Source organism: Puma concolor, chromosome D3 (genome assembly GCF_028749965.1).
Source record: "Puma concolor isolate L17-30 chromosome D3, mPumCon1.1.hap2, whole genome shotgun sequence".
NCBI classification, from domain to species: domain Eukaryota; kingdom Metazoa; phylum Chordata; class Mammalia; order Carnivora; family Felidae; genus Puma; species Puma concolor.
In genome coordinates, this window is record NC_141678.1 from 14,760,957 (window position 1) to 14,781,293 (window position 20,337).

Sequence of the window (20,337 nt, forward strand, 5' to 3'; positions counted from 1 at the left end):
TGTGTATTTATTTTTGAGAGAGAGACAGAGTGTGAGTGGGGGAGGGACAGAGAGAGGGAGACACAGAATCTGAAACAGGCTCCAGGCTCTGAGCCGTCAGCACAGAGCCTGATGTGGGGCTCGAACCCATGAGCTGTGAGATCATGACCTGAGCCAAAGTCACACACTCAACTGCCTGGGCCACCCAGGCGCCCCTAAAATATTTTTTAATTGTAGTAAAAAACATATAAAATTTACCATTTTAACTGTTTTTTAAGTGCATGGTTCAGTAGTAGTTAGGCATATTCACATTGTCATGCACACTAAAAGAAGCTTACCATCACAAATCATCAGGGAAATGCAAATCAAAATCACAATGCGGTATCACCTCGCCCATTAGGATGCCTATTCCAACCTCCCCCCCCCCCCCCCACCAAAAAATAGCCAAGTAGTGGTGATGATGTGGAGAAATTGAAACCCCCATACAGTGTTGCTGGAACTGTATAAGGATGCCATTGCTATGAAAAACAATTTGGCAGTTCATCCAGCAATTAAAAATAGTAGAACTATTGGGGATCCTGGCTGGCTCAGCTGGTAGAGCATCAGACCCTTGATCCCAGGGTCATGTGTTCAAGCCCCATGTTGAGCATAGAGCCTACTTAACAAAAAAAATAGTAGAACTACCATGTGAACCAGTAACCCTACTTCTGGGTATATGTCCACAATAATTGAAAGCATGGTCTCGAGAAGATATTTGCACACCCATGTCCATAGAAGGGTTATTCACAGTAGCCAAGAGGTGGGAAACCCCCCCAAATGTCCACTGACAATGCAGTATATACATACAGTGGACTAGTATTCAGCCTTAGAAAGGAAGGAAGTTCTGTCACATGCTACCACGTGAGTGAGCCTTGAGGACATTATGCTAAGTAAAATATGCTAGTCATAAAAAGACGAATACTGTATGCTTCCACTTCCAAGAGGTATCTAAAGTAGTCAAACTTGGAGCGCCTGCGTGGCTCAGTCAGTTAAACATCTGACTTTGGCTCAGGTCATGATCTCGTGGTTTGTGAGTTCGAGCCCCCTGTCGAACTCTGTGCTGACAGCTCCAAGCCTGGAGTCTGCTTCCGATTCTGTCTCCTCCTCTCTCTGCCCCTCCCATGCTCATGCTCTGTCTCTCAATAATAAATAAATGTTAAAAAAATTTTTTTTAAATAAAATAAAATAAAATAAAGTAGTCAAACTCACAGGAACAGAATGTAGAATGGTGGTGGTCACCAGGGGCTGCAGGGAGAGGGAGACGGGAGTTAGTGTTTAATGGGTATAGAGTTTTAGTTCTGCAAGAATGAAAAAGTTCCAGAGATTGGTTGAACAATGGGAATATACATTTTTGAAAGTTTTTATTTATTTGTGTTTTTAGTAATCTCTACACCCAACATGGGTCTTGAACTCACGACCCCAAGATCAAGGGCTGCACGCTCCTTTGACTGAGCCAGCCAGGCACCCACAATGTGAATATACTTAACACTCCTGAACTGTACAGTTGAAACAGTTAAGATGGTGTTATATGTTTTTTACCACAGTTAATTTAATTATTTTCTGTTAATTGATTAATTAATTTTTTACTATTTCTATGTGTTTGAAGCAGGAGAAGGCCTGCATTAGTTCAGTATGCCCATGTGACTGATATGATTCTAAATTGGATTTTTAATATCTGAGATATTTGAGTTTTATTTTTATTTTTTAATGTTTTTTATTTATTTTTGAGAGACAGTATGCAGAGGAGAGGTGAAGAGAGGGAGACAGAGGATCTGAAGCAGGCTCCACGCAGTGAGTGCAGAGCCCGATGTGGGGCTCAAACCCATGAACCGTGAGATCATGACCTAAGCTGAAATCAAGAGTCAGCTGCTTAACCAGCTGAGCCACCCAGGTGCCCCTCTGAGTTTTGAAACTAGAGAGACCTTTCTTTGCCTGAGAAATGTTCCATATGCTAACCCTATCCCATCTGCAGTCTATTTTCGATAGTTTTTAAAGATTTGTTATTATTTTTAAGTAATCTCCACACCCATCATGGGGCTCGAACTCACAACCCCCGAGATCAAAAGTCACACGCTCTGCCGACTGAGCCAGCCGGTGCCCCTATTTTGGGTACTGTTTACTGTGCAATGGAGATACATCATCTACATATATAACTTAGGTGAATTCCACTATATTCACTTAGAAAAGAGAGAGAAATTTAAGTTTACTTAAACAGAAATGTGCTTTTCAAATGTACATTAACTACAATTTAAACAGGTTAGGGGAGCTCCACCTGCTATTGGCCTTATGCACGGACATTGGATCCTAACTTCTTTTAAAAAAAATTTTTTTTTCAACGTTTATTTATTTTTGGGACAGAGAGAGACAGAGCATGAATGGGGGAGGGGCAGAGAGAGAGGGAGACACAGAATCGGAAACAGGCTCCAGGCTCTGAGCCATCAGCCCAGAGCCTGACGCGGGGCTCGAACTCCCGGACCGCGAGATCGTGACCTGGCTGAAGTCGGACGCTTAACCGACTGCGCCACCCAGGCGCCCCATGGATCCTAACTTCTATGTAAGATACGGTGCACTGTTCTCAGATGCCTATGAGATTCCATGACTGTGCTTTTACTTAATTTTTTAAATGTTTATTTATTTTTGGGAGAGAGAGCGAGAGAATGCACGTGCGAGTGGGGGAGGAGCAGAGAGAGGGAGAGACAAAACCAGAAGCAGACACCAGGCTCCGAGCTGTCAGCACAGAGCCCGACATGGGGCTTGAACTCATGAACCTTGAGATCCTGACCCGAGCCAAAGTTGGACGCTTAACTGACTGAGCCACCCAGGCGCCCCCCCTTGACTGTGAATTTATATCTCAAGTCACTACAAAGGCAAGTAAGATGCTATATTTCACTGAAATGTCTTCCATTTCTCACACTCCACCCCTCCCACCACAAAAAGTGCAAATAAACTCCCAAGTCATCAACACCCTAGCGTTCAAAGCAGCTAGTGTCCCTGACTGGATTCATCTAATGGTAAAACAGATGACGATGAAAGATAGATACACAGATACATTTCTATGCATGTGACATTTGCCCTTCTGGGACTTTGACTCAACCACAGGGAAGTGGTTTAGGACCCTTTTGTTATCTATTCTCTCTGTTCACTTTCCTTGGACCTCTAGACAGCAAAAACTAATTCAAATGGGTTGAGGAAGTCAAAATAAATTCTAGGCTCGTGTGTGATAATAAATGTATTCATTTCTGGAGCAGGCAGAAAGTTCTAGTAAGCTCATAAGATGTCAGTAAGTAGGGATGGAGTCGACTAAAGTGACCAAAATTATATGTAATTAGTATTAGACGTGTATTCATGCAAGGCACTTGCTAACACAGGGCCTTCTGTGGCTCTGTTGACCTGGTGACCAAAATCTCTGTGCAGGTGTGAACAATACTCATTTGCTCCTCATAGAGGATGTCTCTTGCTTTTGCTTTTCTTGTCTCTATTTCTCTTCTTGCTGGTATCAGCACAATTGTTTTCCTTTGGAGAGCTGCCCTAACCCTAAGAAAGCACGATTGGGATCGAGCTATGGGGATGGGTGAGAACCCAGGAATGGTGGGAGTTGAGCTGATGAGGGTTGGGTGCACAACCTTGTCTGGATTGGTGAGAAGCAGTCCCTGGATATTGCTAGAGGTGCTGAGCAGTGGAAGCCTCCTTTCTGCTGGGGTTGCTAACCCGAGTCAGTGTGAGCCTGAAGCTGTTTGTGGCTATTACTGGTTATCCATTCCTGCAGAACAAATGGCCACTAACTTTGTGGCATAAAACAGTATACATAGGGGCGCCTGGGTGGCTCAGTCGGTTAACCGTCCGGCTTTAGCTCAGCTCATGATCTCATGGTTCATGAGTTCAAGCCCCGCATCAGGCTCTGTGCTGACAGCTCGGAGCCTGGAACCTGTTTTGGATTCTGCGTCTCCCTCTCTCTCTGCCCCTTACCTCCCCAAATAAATACACATTTAAAAAAGAAAAATAAATAAAACAACGTACATTTATTATCTCACAATTTCTGTGGATTAGGGGCTTGGGTGTGACTGAGCTGGGAACTGTGAATCAGGGTGTCTCAAGGTGTCAGACAAGGCTGGGTCTCGTTTTCAGGAGCTCAGTCAAGCGCTGAAGTATCAGGCCAAAAACGAAAGCATCAAGCCGCTACTCTTGGCGTGATGGTGTAAGCAAGAGGCTGAACCTGGCGAAAGTACCTTGTCTCCCTGTTGCATTTTCCCCCATGGAATGCCACAGGGGGATCAGCACAGACGTGGGGGTCATCTTGCTGTTGAAAGAACCTGAATGAAAGGCTCCAGTTGTTTTATGGATCTTAGAGATTGGGAGGTGGGAGTGCAGAGGGTGAGAGAGCAGGGCTGGAGGTGGAAAATTACTGGTACTGACTCAGGCGGAGGAAGTGTCTGCAAGGTCCTGTCCTCCCTCCAGAAGGAGGTCTTGGCACAGGTATCTGAAAAGGACCTCTGCCCAAGAACTCAGATGAAGAGACCTAGGAATGAAGGCACCAGGCCTAGGAATGACTGCAGACATGTGCAAGAGCATGACTGGTCAGAGGGGTGTGGTCCTTGATGCGTCTCCCTTCAGAGACTGCCGTGTGCCTGCTGTGCACCAGGGCTGGTGTGGGGAGGGCAGCTTTCCCCTGTGAGACCTGCCAGGTGAAGCCTTTGTCACTGCCTCTGGGCAGGCCTGAGAAGTCACACGAAAGTTTTTAAGCAGGAGCTGGACACCCTATTCATCGGAAGCCTTGACTGGAGAATCATTGGCATCCAATCTCTCTTGGTGGTTGTTGGCAGGAGTCAGTTCCTTGTGGGCTGTTGGACAGAGGACCTCAGCTCCTCGCTGGCTGTTGGCCAGAGGCTGCCTTCAGTTCCTTGCCATATGCCTTTCCACGTGGCAGTTTATTTCATGAAAGCCTGCAAGCTGAGAAGGCAATATAGAAAGTGTGCTAGCAAGCCGTAAGTCACAATCTCATGTAACCTGATCACAGAAGTGCCATTCCATTAACATTGCTGTATGCTATTGGTTAAGCTTGGGTTACTCAAGGGGAAGGGACTATACAAGGCCATGAATACCAGGAGGTGGGAATCTCCAGGGCCTTCTTAGAAGCTGCCATCACAATGGCTTTCTGGCAACATAAAGGGAGAGTCTACTTGAGATTGAAACAAGCCCAGAGGCAAACAAAGCTGAGAAATAGGAGGGAGACAGGTACTTATGGCATCACTTAAGCCCCTGGATCCAGACACTTCCGAAGCCAAGCACCGATTGGTGAGGGGGACAGAGGATCTGAAGTGGGCTCTGTGCTGACAGCAGAGAGCCCGATGTGGGGCTCGGATTCACCAACTATGAGGTCATGACCTGAGCCGTGTCTGACGCTTAACCGACTGAGCCACCCAGGCGCCCCTAAAGATTCCAGTTTGCACTTGATTCCAGTTTTAGTCGCTTGAGTCTTGAGACTTGAAAAGACTTTTCAGTTTTATGTTTTCCTGATTACCATAAAAATAAGTCGGCCAGATTCTTTGGGTGTCTTGGGATAGAGATGTGCTGAGGTCACATCAAGGACAAAGTGTTTGCTGAAGGGATGCTGGTGGTCCGGCACCCACCTGGAGCCCTGTTGTGGAGTAAGTCAGTTTTGGAGCTCAGAGGTCTCTGTCTCTCCAGGTTGCCTCTTTCTCTCTGTGAATCTGTTGTTTTTGCACTGGTGATGAGCCATTTCTCCTCTATTCTCTGTACGTTTTTACCCAAACTCCCTGCTGCCTCTGATTTTCAGCCTGTGCAAGACTCTCAATGGCCCCTTTACACCCTCTGTACAGCTTCTTTCTGCATTAGCTCTGCCATGTACACCTGCCTGTTTCTCCTTATATACCAGTGCAGATTCAAGAGGTCAAATCTGATTGGTCCAGGTCATCCTGTGGAGCAAGTCTGTTCCATAGGTGATTTGTTTGACAAGTTTGTGGACTGGTGGTCAGGTGGGTTGGGTTGGACTCCTGGGGCTTCCTAGGATCTGTGGGCATGGCAGGCACAAAGACACAAAGCAAGCTGTTTTTCATGAAGATGGTCGAAATTCCAGTTTGAATAATCACTAATTTGATAGCACTAAAACCTGAATGAATGAGGCTTCACTGAGTTTTAGCATGATTTGGGAGAACTGGTTTCTATTTCTAGCTCCTTTTTAATAAGGAGATTATCTGCATTAACTAAGGACTCTTTCTGTTGCAAATGAACAACATCCAATTTAAACAGGCACAGATCCAACATGGAATTTGCTGGCTCATGTATCTGCAAAGTCCAAGGGTAGTTCTTGCTTCAGGCTTCGTGCCATCCAGAGGTCAAACAGTGTCAATGTCATCATGTCATGATGTCTCTCTCTCTCTCTCTCTAGGAGCTACCTTCCTCTGTGTTGGCTCATTCTCAAGCAGCCTCTTTTGTCTTGGGGACAAGATGATCCCCTGCAGCCCCAGGCTGACATCCTCTCTCCTCGGCAGCACTGGCTGGAAGAGAGATTCCTTCTTCCCAGTGGTCCTACCCAAGGTTCCCAAATAGAGTCTCATTGGCCTGGCTTGGTCACCTGTGCATCCCAGAACCAATGGCTAGAGGAGAGGGATGCAATGCTTTGATTGGCCAGTCTCTGGTCACATGACCATCCCCGTGCCTGCCACCTAACCCGTAAGCAATGAGAGTGACATAGGAGTGGGCTGTTAGTAGTACTTGAAAGAGAAATGAATGCTAGCAAAAACAACACTAGTGTCTACACCTGATAATCTGTTTCTGCCTCCCAGTCTTTAAAAGCGTGTGTTGTTTGTGAACGGATCCTGCTAACATCCTCTGAGCCTACCAACATGTTTGCAGGTGACTTCTAGAACTTGCTCTTTCTTTTTTTAATTGAAGTGAGCTTCACATAACCTAAAATTTACCATTTTAGAGTCAACAAAGTGGTGGCACTCAGTGTGCAACTACCACCTCTGTCTAGTTCCAGAACATTTTTCATCCTCTCAAAATAAAGCCCCATGCCCATTAAACAGTTGCTCCTCAGTCCTTCCTCCTTGCACTCCTGGTGACCACCAGTCTGCATTCTGTGCCTACCTATTCTGGGTGTTTCGTATAAATGGAGTCATAAAATATATGGCTTTTGTTTGGTGTGTGGCTTCTTTCACTTAGCATAGTGTTTTCAAAGATTTTTTTTTAAATAATGTTTTTTATTTATTTTGAGAGAGGCAGAGAGAAGGAGAGAGAGAATCCTAAGCAAGGTCCGTGCTGTCAGCACAGAGCCTGATGCAGGGCTTGATCTCACAAACCACGAGATCATGACCTGAGCTGAAATCGAGAGTTGGATGCTTAACCGACTGACACACACCCAATGCCCTGAGCATAATGTTTTCAAGGTTCATCTACATTGTAGCAAAGTATGGGTGCTTCACTCCTTTTTATGGGCTGAGTAATATTCCATTGTGTGTATATCCAGAATTTGCTTAGTTCTTATTTTATCTTATTTTTTTATGCTTAATTGTGGTAAAACACACATCACATAAAATTCGCCATCTTAACCATTTTTAAGCACAGCTATGTGGCATTAAATACATTTGCACTGTTGGGTAACCATTGCCATCATCCATCTCTAGAACTTTCCTCATTCTCTCCCCTGCCCCCTCCCCTGGCCCTGGCAGCACCATTCTACTTCCCGTCTCTAGGAATCTGACTACTTTAGATACTTCATGTAAATGGCATCATACAGTAGTTGTCCTTTTGAGACTGACTTATTTCATTTGGCATGATGTGCTTGAGATCATCCATGTTATAGCTTGTGACAGGGTTTCCTTCTTTTTTTTTAACTTAAAAAAATTTTTTTAATGTTTATTTGTTTTTGAGAAAGAGAGACAGAGCTTGATCAGGGGAGGGGCAGAGAGAGAGGGAGACACAGAATGTGAAGCAGGCTCCAGGCTCTGAGCTGTCAGCACAGAGCCCTACGCAGGGCTTGAACTCATAAACCATCAGATCATGACCTGAGCTGAACTTAGATGCTCAACCGACTAAGCCACTCAGGCACCAAAGGCTTCCTCCTTTTTAAAGGCTGAATAATATTACAGGTAGGGATACACCACATTTTGCTTATCCATTCATTCATGAGTGCACATTTGGGGTTGTTTCCACCTCTTGGCTACTGTGAATAATGCTGCTGTGAAAATGATGTGCAAATATCTCTTCAAGATCCTGCTTTCAGTTCTTTTGGATATAGACTCAAAAGTAGGATTGCTGGGTCATATAGTAAGCCTACTTTCAATTTTTAGAGGAAATAGACTTGCTTTTTTTTATTTAAAAAAATTTTTTTTAAATGTTTTTATTTATGTTTGCAACAGAGAGAGACAAAGTATGAGCAGGGGAGGGGCAGAGAGAGGGAGACACAGAATCTGAAGCAGGCTCCAGGCTCCGAGCTGTCAGCAGAGAGCCTGATGCGGGGCTCGTACTCACAAACCGTGAGATCATGACCTGAGCTGAAGTCAGATGCTTAACTGACTGAGCCACCCATGATCCCCAAGACTTGCTCGTTTTTAAAATTAATTTTCTGTCTAATTTTTTCCTAAAGATATTTTACGTAGAAGATGACAGCGTGAACATAAAGAGTATCTTAAAATGCTTTGAGACACCTGGCTGGCTCAGTTGGTAAAGCAGGTGACTTGACTCTTGATCTCGGGATTTTAAGTTCGAGCTCCATGTTGGTTGTAGAGATTACTTCAAAATAAAATCTTTAAAAATAAAATAAAATGCTTTGAAATTCTCATAGCAGAAAAGCAAAAATCTCAGTATAAAAAACCTAACAAGTGGCATGCTGGAGACCAAGATCTCGGTCAACTTCCAGAACAATGTCTCAGCCCAGCTTCCATGGCCAACAGCCTGTGCCTGGATCCTCTGATGTCACAATCCCAAATCAAGCATGGCCTCAACAACAGTTTCTGAATCACGGCCACAGGACAGAGGGTTGTTGTTTTCTTTTTTTTTTTTTGCCTTAGGCCTGCCTGGTGAAACCCTTTCTCTAGCAGAAGCACAATGAGTAAACTGGAATGAAGCCACTCCACCAAATAACCACATCAGTGAATTTCCTCCCCTCACTCAACAAACAAAAACCTGCGGTTTCTCAGACTCATTCATTTGAGGCTACCCAAGGACAGCACCTACGGAAACTCCCTGCCTAGACACACACACACATACACAGACACACACACACACACACAGACACACACACACACTCACACAGACACACACACACACAGACGCACAGACACACACACACACACACACACACACACACACACACTACAATCCAGAAAGGCAAGTATATAGCGGATGTGTGTCAATAAATATAACATTTGTTTTTCTTTTCTTCCTTTTTAAAAATTGCTTTCCCCACCTCCTTTAATACGTGAACAGTGCTCTGAGTAATCAGTAAATATTGAGCACCTCTGCTGTATGCCAGGAGCCTCCGTACTTCTCCAGGGCTGGGGTTTTAACCTGGATTTCTGGGGCACTTCTTGGTTTCTGGGTGAAAACAAACACTTACTGTGGACATTTGCAGGAGTGCTTGGCTCCTTCTGCTCTGGCTGGCAGAACTGCCTCTCTGCCCAGACCTGCTTTGGACTCTGCAGACCACTTAGCACAGACGAAGTGGCTTTCTTCTCAGCTGGTTGTCAGCCTTCAGCAAGTCCCTGAAATTTCTGAACTTCCACTTTCCTCAGTTGTCTGACAAGGGAGAAAATGAAAAGCCATGATTGCATGATTAAGTAATTCATGACCCCATTGTGTTAGCCATTTTATTTTATTTTATTAAAAAAATTTTTTTAACGTTTATTTTTGAGACAGAGAGAGACAGAGCATGAATGGGGGAGGGTCAGAGAGAGAGAGAGGGAGACACAGAATCCGAAACAGGCTCCAGGCTCTGAGCTGTCAGCACAGAGCCCGACGCGGGGCTCGAATTCACGGACCGCGAGATCATGACCTGAGCCGAAGTCGGATGCCCAACTGACTGAGCCACCCAGGCGCCCCTGTGTCAGCCATTTTAAAGAAAACATTTTTGGAAATGTATTTAACATCAGGAAATGTTCAAAATAAAATATTAAAAGAGGGCTAATGCAGAATTATGTATGTATTCTTATGTGGATCACATACTCTGCATATATTGTTAAAAGCATGAATATAGAACTTCGTGTAGGTTGAAACATTTGAAATAAATGACAGGGTAATAAAAGCGTTAGGTACCCTTTTCACTTAAAAATTGACCACAGAGGCCCAACCCAATCTGGAACATAGTATCTCAAACTTAAAATGTAAATTTTCTTTGACCCACTTTTAGCATTTTTTTTATCCTCAAGAGAAAACAACCAACCCAATAAGGGCCTCATGCAAAAGGGTAAGTATTGCAGAGATGTTTCTAGAGCATAATAGTGAGAATGCCTTCCATGTTTCCAAAGGGGGGGTTTGTGTTTATAAACAAGTGACAATCCATACAATGGAATCTTGTGCAGCTATTAAAAATGTTGCTGTAGGGGCACCTGGGTGGCTCAGTCGGTTAAGTCTCTGACTTTGGCTCAGATCATGATCTTACAGTTTGTGAGTTCCAGTCCCTACATCGGACTCTGCTGTCAGCACAAAGCCTGCCTTGGATCCTCTGTCTCCTTCTCTTCCTGCCTCTACCCTGCTGGTGCTCTCTCTCTCTCTCTCAAAAATAAACATTTGGGGCGCCTGGGTAGTTCAGTTGGCTGAGCATCCGACTCTTGGTTTCTGCTTGGTTTGTGAGTTCAAGCCCCAAATTAGGCTGTATGCTGGTAGTGAGGGGCCTGCTTGGGATTCTCTCTCTCTCTCTCTGCCCCTTCCCATTAGCTCTCTCTGTCTCTCTCTCAAAACTAAATAAACTTAAAAAATTAAAAAATAAAATAAACATTAAAGAAAATGTTGCTGGGCACCTGAGTGGCTCAGTCGTTAAGCATCTGACTTCAGCTCAGGTCATGATCTCAGAGTTCATGAGTTCAAGTCCCACATCAGGTGAGCTCGAGCCCCACTAAAGCCCTGGGTGAGTCTGCCCTTTGCTCACTTATGCTCTCTGTCTCTCTCAAAAAATAAAATAAAATAAAATAAAATAAAATAAAATAAAATAAAATAAAATAAAATAAAATAAAGCCAGGTTAAAAAAAAGTGTGGCTGTATTTATTTATAGACATGACCGGAGAAAGCCAAAGAGAGGCAAATTACACAACAGCATGTATGTCATATTGAAATCATATTTTCATATATGCATATTCACATTTATATGCATAGAAAGAAGTCTGGAAGGAAATACAGCAACATGTTCATTGACTTGGGTGGTAGGATTACTAAAGGACATTACTTAACTAATTAATTTTATGTTTGCTTATTTTTATATATGAGTTTTATGCAGTGAATGTCTAATAAAGTAATAGCTTCCTACTTGGAGGTGCCAGGCTGTGTGTGAAGCACATCAGATGAGTTGCATGGAATCCTCACAATGATCATTTCAGGGGTGTTGGTAAACCCAGTTTAGAGAGGGAGAAACTAAGGCCTCGTGAGGATAAGTCACGTGCTGTATGAGTTTCCTGTTGCTACTGTACCAAATGACCACAAACTTAGTGGCTTAAGACAACACAGATGTATTATCTTATAGTTCTGGATGCTAGAAGTCTGAAGTCTCACCGAGCTAAAAATCAAAAGTGTCAGCACAGCTATGTACACTCTGGAGGCTCTAGGGGAGAATCTGTTTCCTTGTCTTCTCTAGCTTCTAGAGGCTACCGGCACTCTTTGTCTCATGGTCCCTTCCTCCATCTTCAAGGCCAGCAATGGCTGGTTGAGTCTTTCTCACATGGCATCACTCTGGTTTTGACAATCCTGCCTTCCCCCTCGGATTTAAGGACCTTTGAAATTACCTTGGGCCCACCCAGATAATCCAGGATAATCTCCTGATTTTAAGGGCATCTGATTAGCAACCTTAATTCCATTTGCAACCATAATTCCCCTTTGCCATGCAATATTCACAGATTCTGAGGTTAGGATGTGGACATCTTTGACAGGCCATTTTTCTGCCTGTCACACATGCACAAGGTTTCATAGGTATTGGGTGAGTGATTTGGAATATGAACTCATTCTGTTTCCTATACCCATGCTCTTAGATTATGCTATGTGGCTGGGTATTTGTGTACTGAAGAAAATTTTAAACTTTTCCTAGGTTAAAAAATAAAAGGATATTCCTTTTTGTGTCTCTTCAGCCTTATTCAGCCTTATTGCTATGCCATCCACCTGCCCCTACCCAAATGCCCCATTCCAGCAAAATCCATCTGCCCACTGTTACAAGACCTAACACTCCAAGTTCACTTCCACTTCAGGTTGTCCTCATACTGTCTTTTAAACTTGGGAGTGTCACTCTTGGTCATCTGAGAAGCTGTGCAAAAAACTTATTAGGGGAAATGGCTGTGCAAATAAGTGGGAGGGAGTGAAGAGGCTGGGAGAGCTGTCTGACCTGTGCAGGAAGCGTCTACCTGAGGTGCAGTTTCAAAGAAAGCAGGCAAGTCCATCCTGACTACAGAGGAGCCCATCTCCAGGCTCTGCCATAGTATCTCTGCAGAGCTCGGTCATTGCCAGTGGGGGAAGTCTGCCAAAGCACGGCCTTGGCTTAAAAGCAGAGAGAGCATAGCAGCTGGGACCCAAATTCTCTCCTAGCAGTCAGATCTAAGAGGCGCATTCTCATGGTTGCCAAGTGGGCTCTTCGTGGTGACACCTTTCCTAGAGGAAGCTTTCTGGAGGCCAGATCATGACCGCCTCACCTCTACAACCCCCCTGCCCCCCTGACCCTTGCACTCCCAGCTAGGGTGTGCCTAAGGGCTTTGCGTCTGGCTTTTGTAGCCAGGCAGGCTTACACCTTTCCAAGCCTCAGTTTATTTATCTATGGAATGGGGTAACAGCAGTGCCTTCCACTTTGGGTTGGTGTGATGATGTAATGAGACTCTGAGTTTCAAGGCCTCCCTTCAGTTAGGGCCTGGCGTAGGGTAGTGCTGACCGTCAGTAAATGACAGTCCTCATTGGAGTACTCTTTGGCCTAGTACATCCCTAATAAAATTTTCCTGAAACTACCTACCAATTTTTTTTTTTTATGTTTATTTTTGAGAGCCACACAGAATTTGAGCAGGGGAGGGGCAGAGAGAGAGAGGGGTACACAGAAGCCAAAGCAGGCTCCAGGCTCTGAGCTGTCAGCACAGAGACCGATGTGGGGCTCAAACTCACGAGCAGTGAGATCATGACCTGAGCCGAAGTCCAACGCTTAACCAACTAAGCCACCCAGGCGCCCCTCATTAATATATGTGTATAAAGATGTTCATTTCCTTGATGTTTGTAAAAGGAAAAAACAACAAAAAACATAAATGTCCAACATCAAGAGGATTGTTGAATAATTATGGTGCATCTAGAACCGAATAAGCCATTAAATAATGATTTATTTTTGATTTGATATTTTTGATATATACTTTGATACCTTTTTGATATATTCCATAATGTTGGAGGTTAATGCAATTTTTATATTAATGAATAAACAGAACGAAATTATTGTTAACTGATGCTTATATCCATGTAGTGTAATAGAAATGATTTTAATTTAATTCATTAGGGTTTTTTTCCTCCGAATTTTCTACAATGAACTTGTATTCTTACCATTAAGAAAACAACAGACAATTTTTAATTACCTGGGGGTGAGGAGAGAGGTGGTAATCAATGTCAAAAACTGTCCTAAGGTCAAATTGGTTAAGGACTGTTAAATAGTGCCCATTACATTTAGTAAAAAGAAAGCATTTGGTGGCCACCATGAAAGCAGTTCTGGCAGAGGCAGAGCCCATTGTCAGCAACACAGGAATCATTATGGTTTAAAAAGTTAAAAAAGAAAATCACTTCCCAGGAATCTTGTTTGCACCAAGTGGGTACAGGGGAATCAAATACATGTGCAAATATATTTGTCCATTTAGAAAAATGCACATTAGTTCGATCTCAGGCCCTCTCACTTGGCAGTCACCAAAACGTGAGCATGCGCAAAAAGTACAGGGCGGTGAGGGCAACCAGGTTTGCTGTAAGAAGTGGGAAAAGAGGGCACCTGAGTGGCTCAGTCAGTTAAGCATCTGACTTCAGCTCAGGTCATGATCTCACAGTTCGTGAGTTCGAGCTCCGCATCGGGCTCTGTGCTGACAGAGCCTGGAGCCTGCTTCAAATTCTATGTCTCCCTGTCTCTCTGCTCCTCCCCTGCTCATGCTCTGTCTCTCCTTCAAAAATAAATAAAAACATTAAAAAAAATTTTTGGGGGCGCCTGGGTGGCGCAGTCGGTTAAGCGTCCGACTTCAGCCAGGTCACGATCTCGCGGTCCGTGAGTTCGAGCCCCGCGTCAGGCTCTGGGCTGATGGCTCAGAGCCTGGAGCCTGTTTCCGATTCTGTGTCTGCCTCTCTCTCTGCCCCTCCCCCGTTCATGCTCTCTCTCTCTCTGTCCCAAAAATAAATAAAAACGTTGAGAAAAGAAAAAAAAAAAAAAAAAAAAGAAGTGGGAAAAGAAGCAAGGACTTATCATTTCTGTATTTAAAAAATAGAGCGAGAATCATGCAAAATGGTAAAAAAAAAAAAATATATATATATATATATATATATATATATATATATACATATATATATATACATATAAAAGCTAGTTTAATTGCATTTCTTGATACAACAGTCTTGCAAATCGAGGCACAGCAACTTGGAAATCTACTGCAGCGGGTTAGCAACTACCCTCAGTGCAAAAAGAAAGGCAAAACCTACTGCATTGACCTGGGACTGCGAGACGCCCCGTGCTACCGGTTTTGACCAATTAGAGAGCAGAGTAGGCCGGGCCTCGCCTGTGATTGGAGGATAGGGGAAGGGCAAGGCTGTGGCTCCGGCGCATGCGTCTCCACGGCTGCTGGTCCCGCGCCTCCTCCCGCCAGCTCGCGGACTGCTGGGAGTTGCTGTTGTAGGCCTGTGCCCTTACCTCCCGCGACTCTTCTCCGCAGTCTGCCCACCTCGGCTCAGCGATGCCGGTTGACCTCAGCAAGTGGTCCGGGCCTTTGAGCCTGCAGGAAGTGGACGAGCGGCCGCAGCATCCGCTGCAGGTCAAATACACGGGGGCGGAGGTCGACGAGCTGGGCAAAGTGCTGACGCCCACCCAGGTACCCGAGGGCGGCGGGCGTGTCTCTGCTCCAGGCCTGGAGGCCTTCGGGGAGGGGACCCGGCGGAGATGGGAAGGATGTTCCGGCCTCTGTGCGCCGGATCCTCAGAGGGAAGGGGGTCGCGGTGCCCACGCTGCAGGCCTGCAGACACCTGCGGGCCCCAGGACCGCAGCACGTGGCGGGCGGGGCTCCGCCTGCAGGAGAAAGTGATCTACCTTGCAGGGACTTACTTCGTGGTGTTGGCCGGGGCCTAGGCCCAGAAATTGCTTGGGCCTTGGGGGCAGGGGCGGGGAGGGGGCGGTGCCCGGGAGGTGATGGCCGAGGTCGCCCCGGCTGCCCCAGAGCCTCCCCTCGGGTCCCAGAATTTTAGGCCACAGTTTGGGTGGCAGAGGCCCCACCCGAGGCCATGTGACGCATTATGTAACCGGTGACCGGTATCGCCCCCGGATTCCTCCGTTTGTCTTAGCGGGCAAGAGCAAGAAGCCACCCGAAGGTAAGTTCTAAGTTCGTTCTGCATCTGGAATGCTCGAGGGCAACAGCATGCAGTGTTCTACCGTTTGGCCTCCAACGCCCGGGCCTGAGACCAGACCAGGCCCTGGCTGCTGCAAGCGGAGAAACGAGTGCCAGACACTTGCTAGTTATCGGTCATGAAGCTCCGGGGCAATGGTGTGAATAAACTGTTTTGACAGCGTACTGTGTTGGATGTTTACAGAGCTTATTGTTTTAAATAAAGTGCCTCTCTGCAGCCCACGTTTTCCCAGACTCACTATGCAGTTGGGCCACCTGGACTTTCTCATTTTCTGTGCACTTTTAAGTGTCCAGTTAATTCAGATTGCACTTTAGCAAGCCCCAGCTAAGCTCCTGGTCACAAAATCTAGAGGACCTGTCATTCCAGACCATGTGAGGTTGCAGTTTAGAGGACTCAGTCAGCGGCAGGGTTTAAATTCGGACCCCACCTCTTTCTGTTAATAACATGCTAGGGTAACAGCCCTGTAGTGTGGTTGGGACTAAAATAAATAATGTATAATAGTAAGCTCCTGGCTCTCAGCAGAATCAAAAAACTTTAGCTTTTATTAATAATCTACTGTGTGTTACCTTTGAGGAACCTGAAATCAAAGAGTGTTGGCTTCTGCATTTCCGACTTTTTAACTCCACACTGCTTCCTTCCTACAGGTTAAAAACCGGCCCACCAGTATTGCATGGGATGGCCTTGATCCAGGTAAACTCTACACCTTGGTCATGACAGACCCAGATGCTCCCAGCAGGAAGGACCCCAAATACAGGCAAGTTGGGGAAAGACGGGGAACACCAGGAACACCAGGTCATCCAAATATGACCTAGTGCTTTCTGGCATGCTGTGCCAGGAGAATAGACCCAGTTTGGGATGTCCACACCCATGCTTAAGCCAGAGTGTGCATTTCCTACCTCTCAGTCCCTAGTGCAGCAGTCTAGAAACTGTAGCCCAGAGCCACATCTGTCTCATACCTATTTTTGTATAGCCCCATGAGCCAAGAATGGTTTTTACATTTTTAAGTGATTGAAATTGAAAGAATAATGCTTTGTAACATGTGAAAGCTACAAGAAATTCAAATTTCAGTGTTCACATATTAAGTTTTGTTGGGACACAGCCACGATAACTTATTTATGTCTTGTTAATGGCAGCTTTCACACTATCGCCACAGAATTGGATAGTGACAGAGACAGTATGAACGGCAAAGCCTAAAACATTTACTGTCTGGCCCTTTCCAGAAAGTGTTTGCAGATACTGCCTAGAAAATCTCAGAGGGAGGTATTGGGCCCTCTCTTGTGCAGAGTGGTGAGGTTTGTGCTGGCCAAGAAAGCAGGACTGTCTGTCTGTGTCATTGCTGCATCCTGGCCCAGAGCCTGTGCTTCGTGCACACTTGCTGACTGTGCAGTGAGTGTGTACTAATTTCCTGTGTGTTGACTGTCCTGTGTTCCTCATTATAGGGAATGGCACCATTTTCTGGTGGTCAACATGAAGGGCAACGACATTAGCAGTGGCACAGTCCTCTCTGATTACGTCGGCTCTGGGCCTCCCAAGGGCACAGGTCAGTAAAAGCTGCTTTGGGGGGTGAGGCAGGCGGGGGTAGTGGGTGCACATTAGGAGTGGCCCAAAGGGCTGCAAGTTTTAGTTTGGTTCTCAGAGGTCCCTTAGCCTAGTGGGGCTTTCAGGCAGTGCAGTTCAACCTCCAAGGCAGTTGCCTGCCAGAGACATTGAGACCTGCAGTGACGTCAGGTGGCTAGAACCTTGGGTTCTGGTCAGATGGCACCTCTGTTAATGATTGCCTCTCAGCCACTAGGCCATCATATGCAGGGAAGTCGGTGAGAGCACTCCGAGGAAGCAGTGTTGCAGAAAGCTTGGAACAGTTTCCGGGGGTGGGCGGTGGGGGTGGCAGTGCCATGCCGCTGCACGTGGATGGAACACAGTTAACCCATCTGAGTTCTACATTCAGCCTTCGCCGGTTCCCATGGAAGACCTCAGAAGTTACCATAGTTTCCAAATTTGTTATAAAGAACTGGCTTCTTTATCTCTTTATAGCTCCTTTCTGTTGCAAGTGTAGGGTGGTATCCTCTTGAAAAGACTTGGAAGCAAGAAGTTTACTAAAGATACGCACATATGTTGTGTGGTGTTATGTTACAGATTACATGTGCTGTGTTACAAAGAGAGGGAGAATACTATACTGAAACTTCCCCAAGTCAGATGTTACACCTGTTGTGCATTACAGGGTGCTTTCATTTGCTGGAGTAAGGAAGTCAGGTGGTTGGAAACACTGTCCAGCCATGTTAGTCTGAAGAGGTACAGGAAGGTTCCCGACAAGAACAGTTGGCCATAGGCTCATGCTTTATCTGTAGACCCTGAAGCTTCAGATGGCTTCAGGCCCTCTCATGTATTCATAAGAGGAAAGTAAAGGTACATCTTTTCCAGGGATCGATTAAGTTCTCTAGGGCAGTTATATAATTAGGCAGTTTAATTATGGGAAGTACACACAGGAGAATAAAGCAATTCTCTCGAGTAGGAGCTGTGTTCTCATTAGCAAAAAAAGCTTCAGTGACTGACTTCTTTTTCCCCTTTTGCTTTTTAAAAAATATTCTTTTAGTAAAGTACAATATGCATAGCAAAAAATGCCCAGACCATAGTTGGTTTAGTCCATGAATATTGACTGACAGATGAAGGTGACCCTGTAAGCACCTTTGAATGCTAGTTGTTTTTCAGCATCTTTGCTACTTAGTTGGTTGCAGTTAGTTTTACCAGGCACTAGGGTAGGTCCTGCGGTGAAGACGGTCAACTAGACAAACAGCATAGCTTTATGGAGCTCTTTTCTAGTGAGGAGACTAAACTGAAAAGTAAGACTCTTAGAGGAGTGTTACTATGGCAGAAGTGAAGTGGGTGTTCAGATGGGGGTGGTGGAAGATGACTTGCAATCGGGTCCCAGTGGAGATGGGCTGGGAGCCCAGAATGAGATGAGTGGGGGGCAGAGGTGGTAGGAGGGGTGAGCAAGGGCCAGGCCCAGGCCCTGCTGCCAGCTGTGGACTTCATGCCAATTGCAGTGGGTTTTCAGCAGGTGAGTGTCCTGACTCCTACCTCTGCGGGTCCTCAGTGTCCCTCTTGTCAGTGGGGTGGCTGGGTCCCTCCCAGTTGGCATGTTGAACATGAACATGGGTGACCTCTCCATCCTTGATGCCTAGCTGTGTATGCATGTTCCCTCCAGGCCTTCACCGCTACGTCTGGCTGGTTTACGAGCAGAACGGGCCGCTGAAGTGTGACGAGCCCATTCTCAGCAACCGATCTGGAGACCACCGTGGCAAATTCAAAGTGGCATCTTTCCGCAAAAAGTACGAGCTTGGGCCCCCGGTGGCCGGTACATGTTACCAAGCTGAATGGGATGACTATGTGCCCAAACTCTATGAGCAGCTGTCTGGGAAGTAGGGAAATGCTAGGAGACAGAAAGCATCCTGGAGGTCTGGAGCAGTGTTCTCAAGTTCAGTGTTGCATGTAGATTTCTCTGCTTTCCCGTGTCCCATCCTCACAGGTGAGGCCTGAGCAATCAGATAGTGGTTTAGAGTGACTTTTCCTTCTGCCTGTCCTTTTATAATTTCAGAGAGTCACATCCCAGTTTATGTTTTGATCAAATTTGAACTCCTTTGTGAGGGATATATTGGTACCAGGATGGGGTCATCACATTGTTAATATGAGAGTAGCAACCCAGAATTTAAGAAAGAAAAAATTCAGGTAAAAAGACCAGGTCTTCTAGTAATAGAGCAGAGCATCAAAGACTCTTGAAGGGAGGTTTAAAAAAAAAAAAGAAAAAGATTCGTTGCCTCTGCCTTTGTGAGCTGAGTCTGGAATTGTGCATGATGGCACTTCTGGGTCATGTTTCCACGGCCATGTCTCTCACCAAGAAAGCCAGAGGCTGGTGTGTCCACTAACCCCCAACATCTCAGACTATTTACTAGGAGTAAGTGTCCTGCTCTGCCTCCTTGAAATAGCAGTATTGGAAAAAGCAATAGGCAGAGTTGCTTTGCGGTTAAGGCACTGCCATTTAGATGAACTACAGGGCTGAGTGAGTTTGTCAAAAATCCCTAAGTTGTCTACCTGTTGAACTGGTCACTCTTCGTCTGTGTAAGAAAAGCCGATCTGGGGTTGCGGACTATTGTGTTAATTATGCTGTTTGCTTATAGTTGAATAAAAGTAAAAACATTGTGTGGATGAATCAGGTCTCTAGATATTTTGCCCTTTTGGGTATGGGGTTTCATAAATGTGGGAAGTCAAGAGACAGCCCCTTTCCCTGACCAGCAGTGATGACCGGGACTTGATTCAGGGACCATACAGAGAATCCACGCTGTATATGTGCCATCAGACTACAGCAGAAGTAACCATTCCATGGGCATGGGCTCCTGGGTGGCTCAGTTGGTTAAGTGTCGAACTTTGGCTCAGGTCATGATCTCACGGTTTGTGAGTTCGAGCCCCACATCGGGCTCTGTGCTGACAGCTCAGAGCCTGGAGCCTGCTTCGGATTCTGTGTCTCCCCCCTCTCTCTGCCCCTCCCCTGCTCACACT

The 20,337-nt window shown here is 45.6% G+C and overlaps 1 protein-coding gene and 1 long non-coding RNA gene across 2 annotated transcripts; one reads left to right on the forward strand and one right to left on the reverse strand.

The window, feature by feature from the left end:
- Positions 1-4,020: 4,020 nt before the first annotated feature.
- On the reverse strand, positions 4,021-9,783 carry LOC147575324 (uncharacterized). The gene is made up of 2 exons (XR_015242262.1): positions 9,596-9,783; positions 4,021-4,965 (listed from the first exon to the last, which is right to left on the reverse strand). It is a non-coding gene; the product is annotated as an uncharacterized LOC147575324 (long non-coding RNA).
- Positions 9,784-14,997: 5,214 nt separating this feature from the next.
- PEBP1 (phosphatidylethanolamine binding protein 1) lies at positions 14,998-19,990 on the forward strand. The gene is made up of 4 exons (XM_025933234.2): positions 14,998-15,257; positions 16,431-16,540; positions 17,226-17,326; positions 18,989-19,990. The coding sequence occupies exons 1-4, from the start codon at positions 15,123-15,125 to the stop codon at positions 19,204-19,206; spliced, it is 564 nt and encodes a 187-aa protein (XP_025789019.1). The 5' UTR covers positions 14,998-15,122; the 3' UTR covers positions 19,207-19,990.
- Positions 19,991-20,337: the final 347 nt, after the last annotated feature.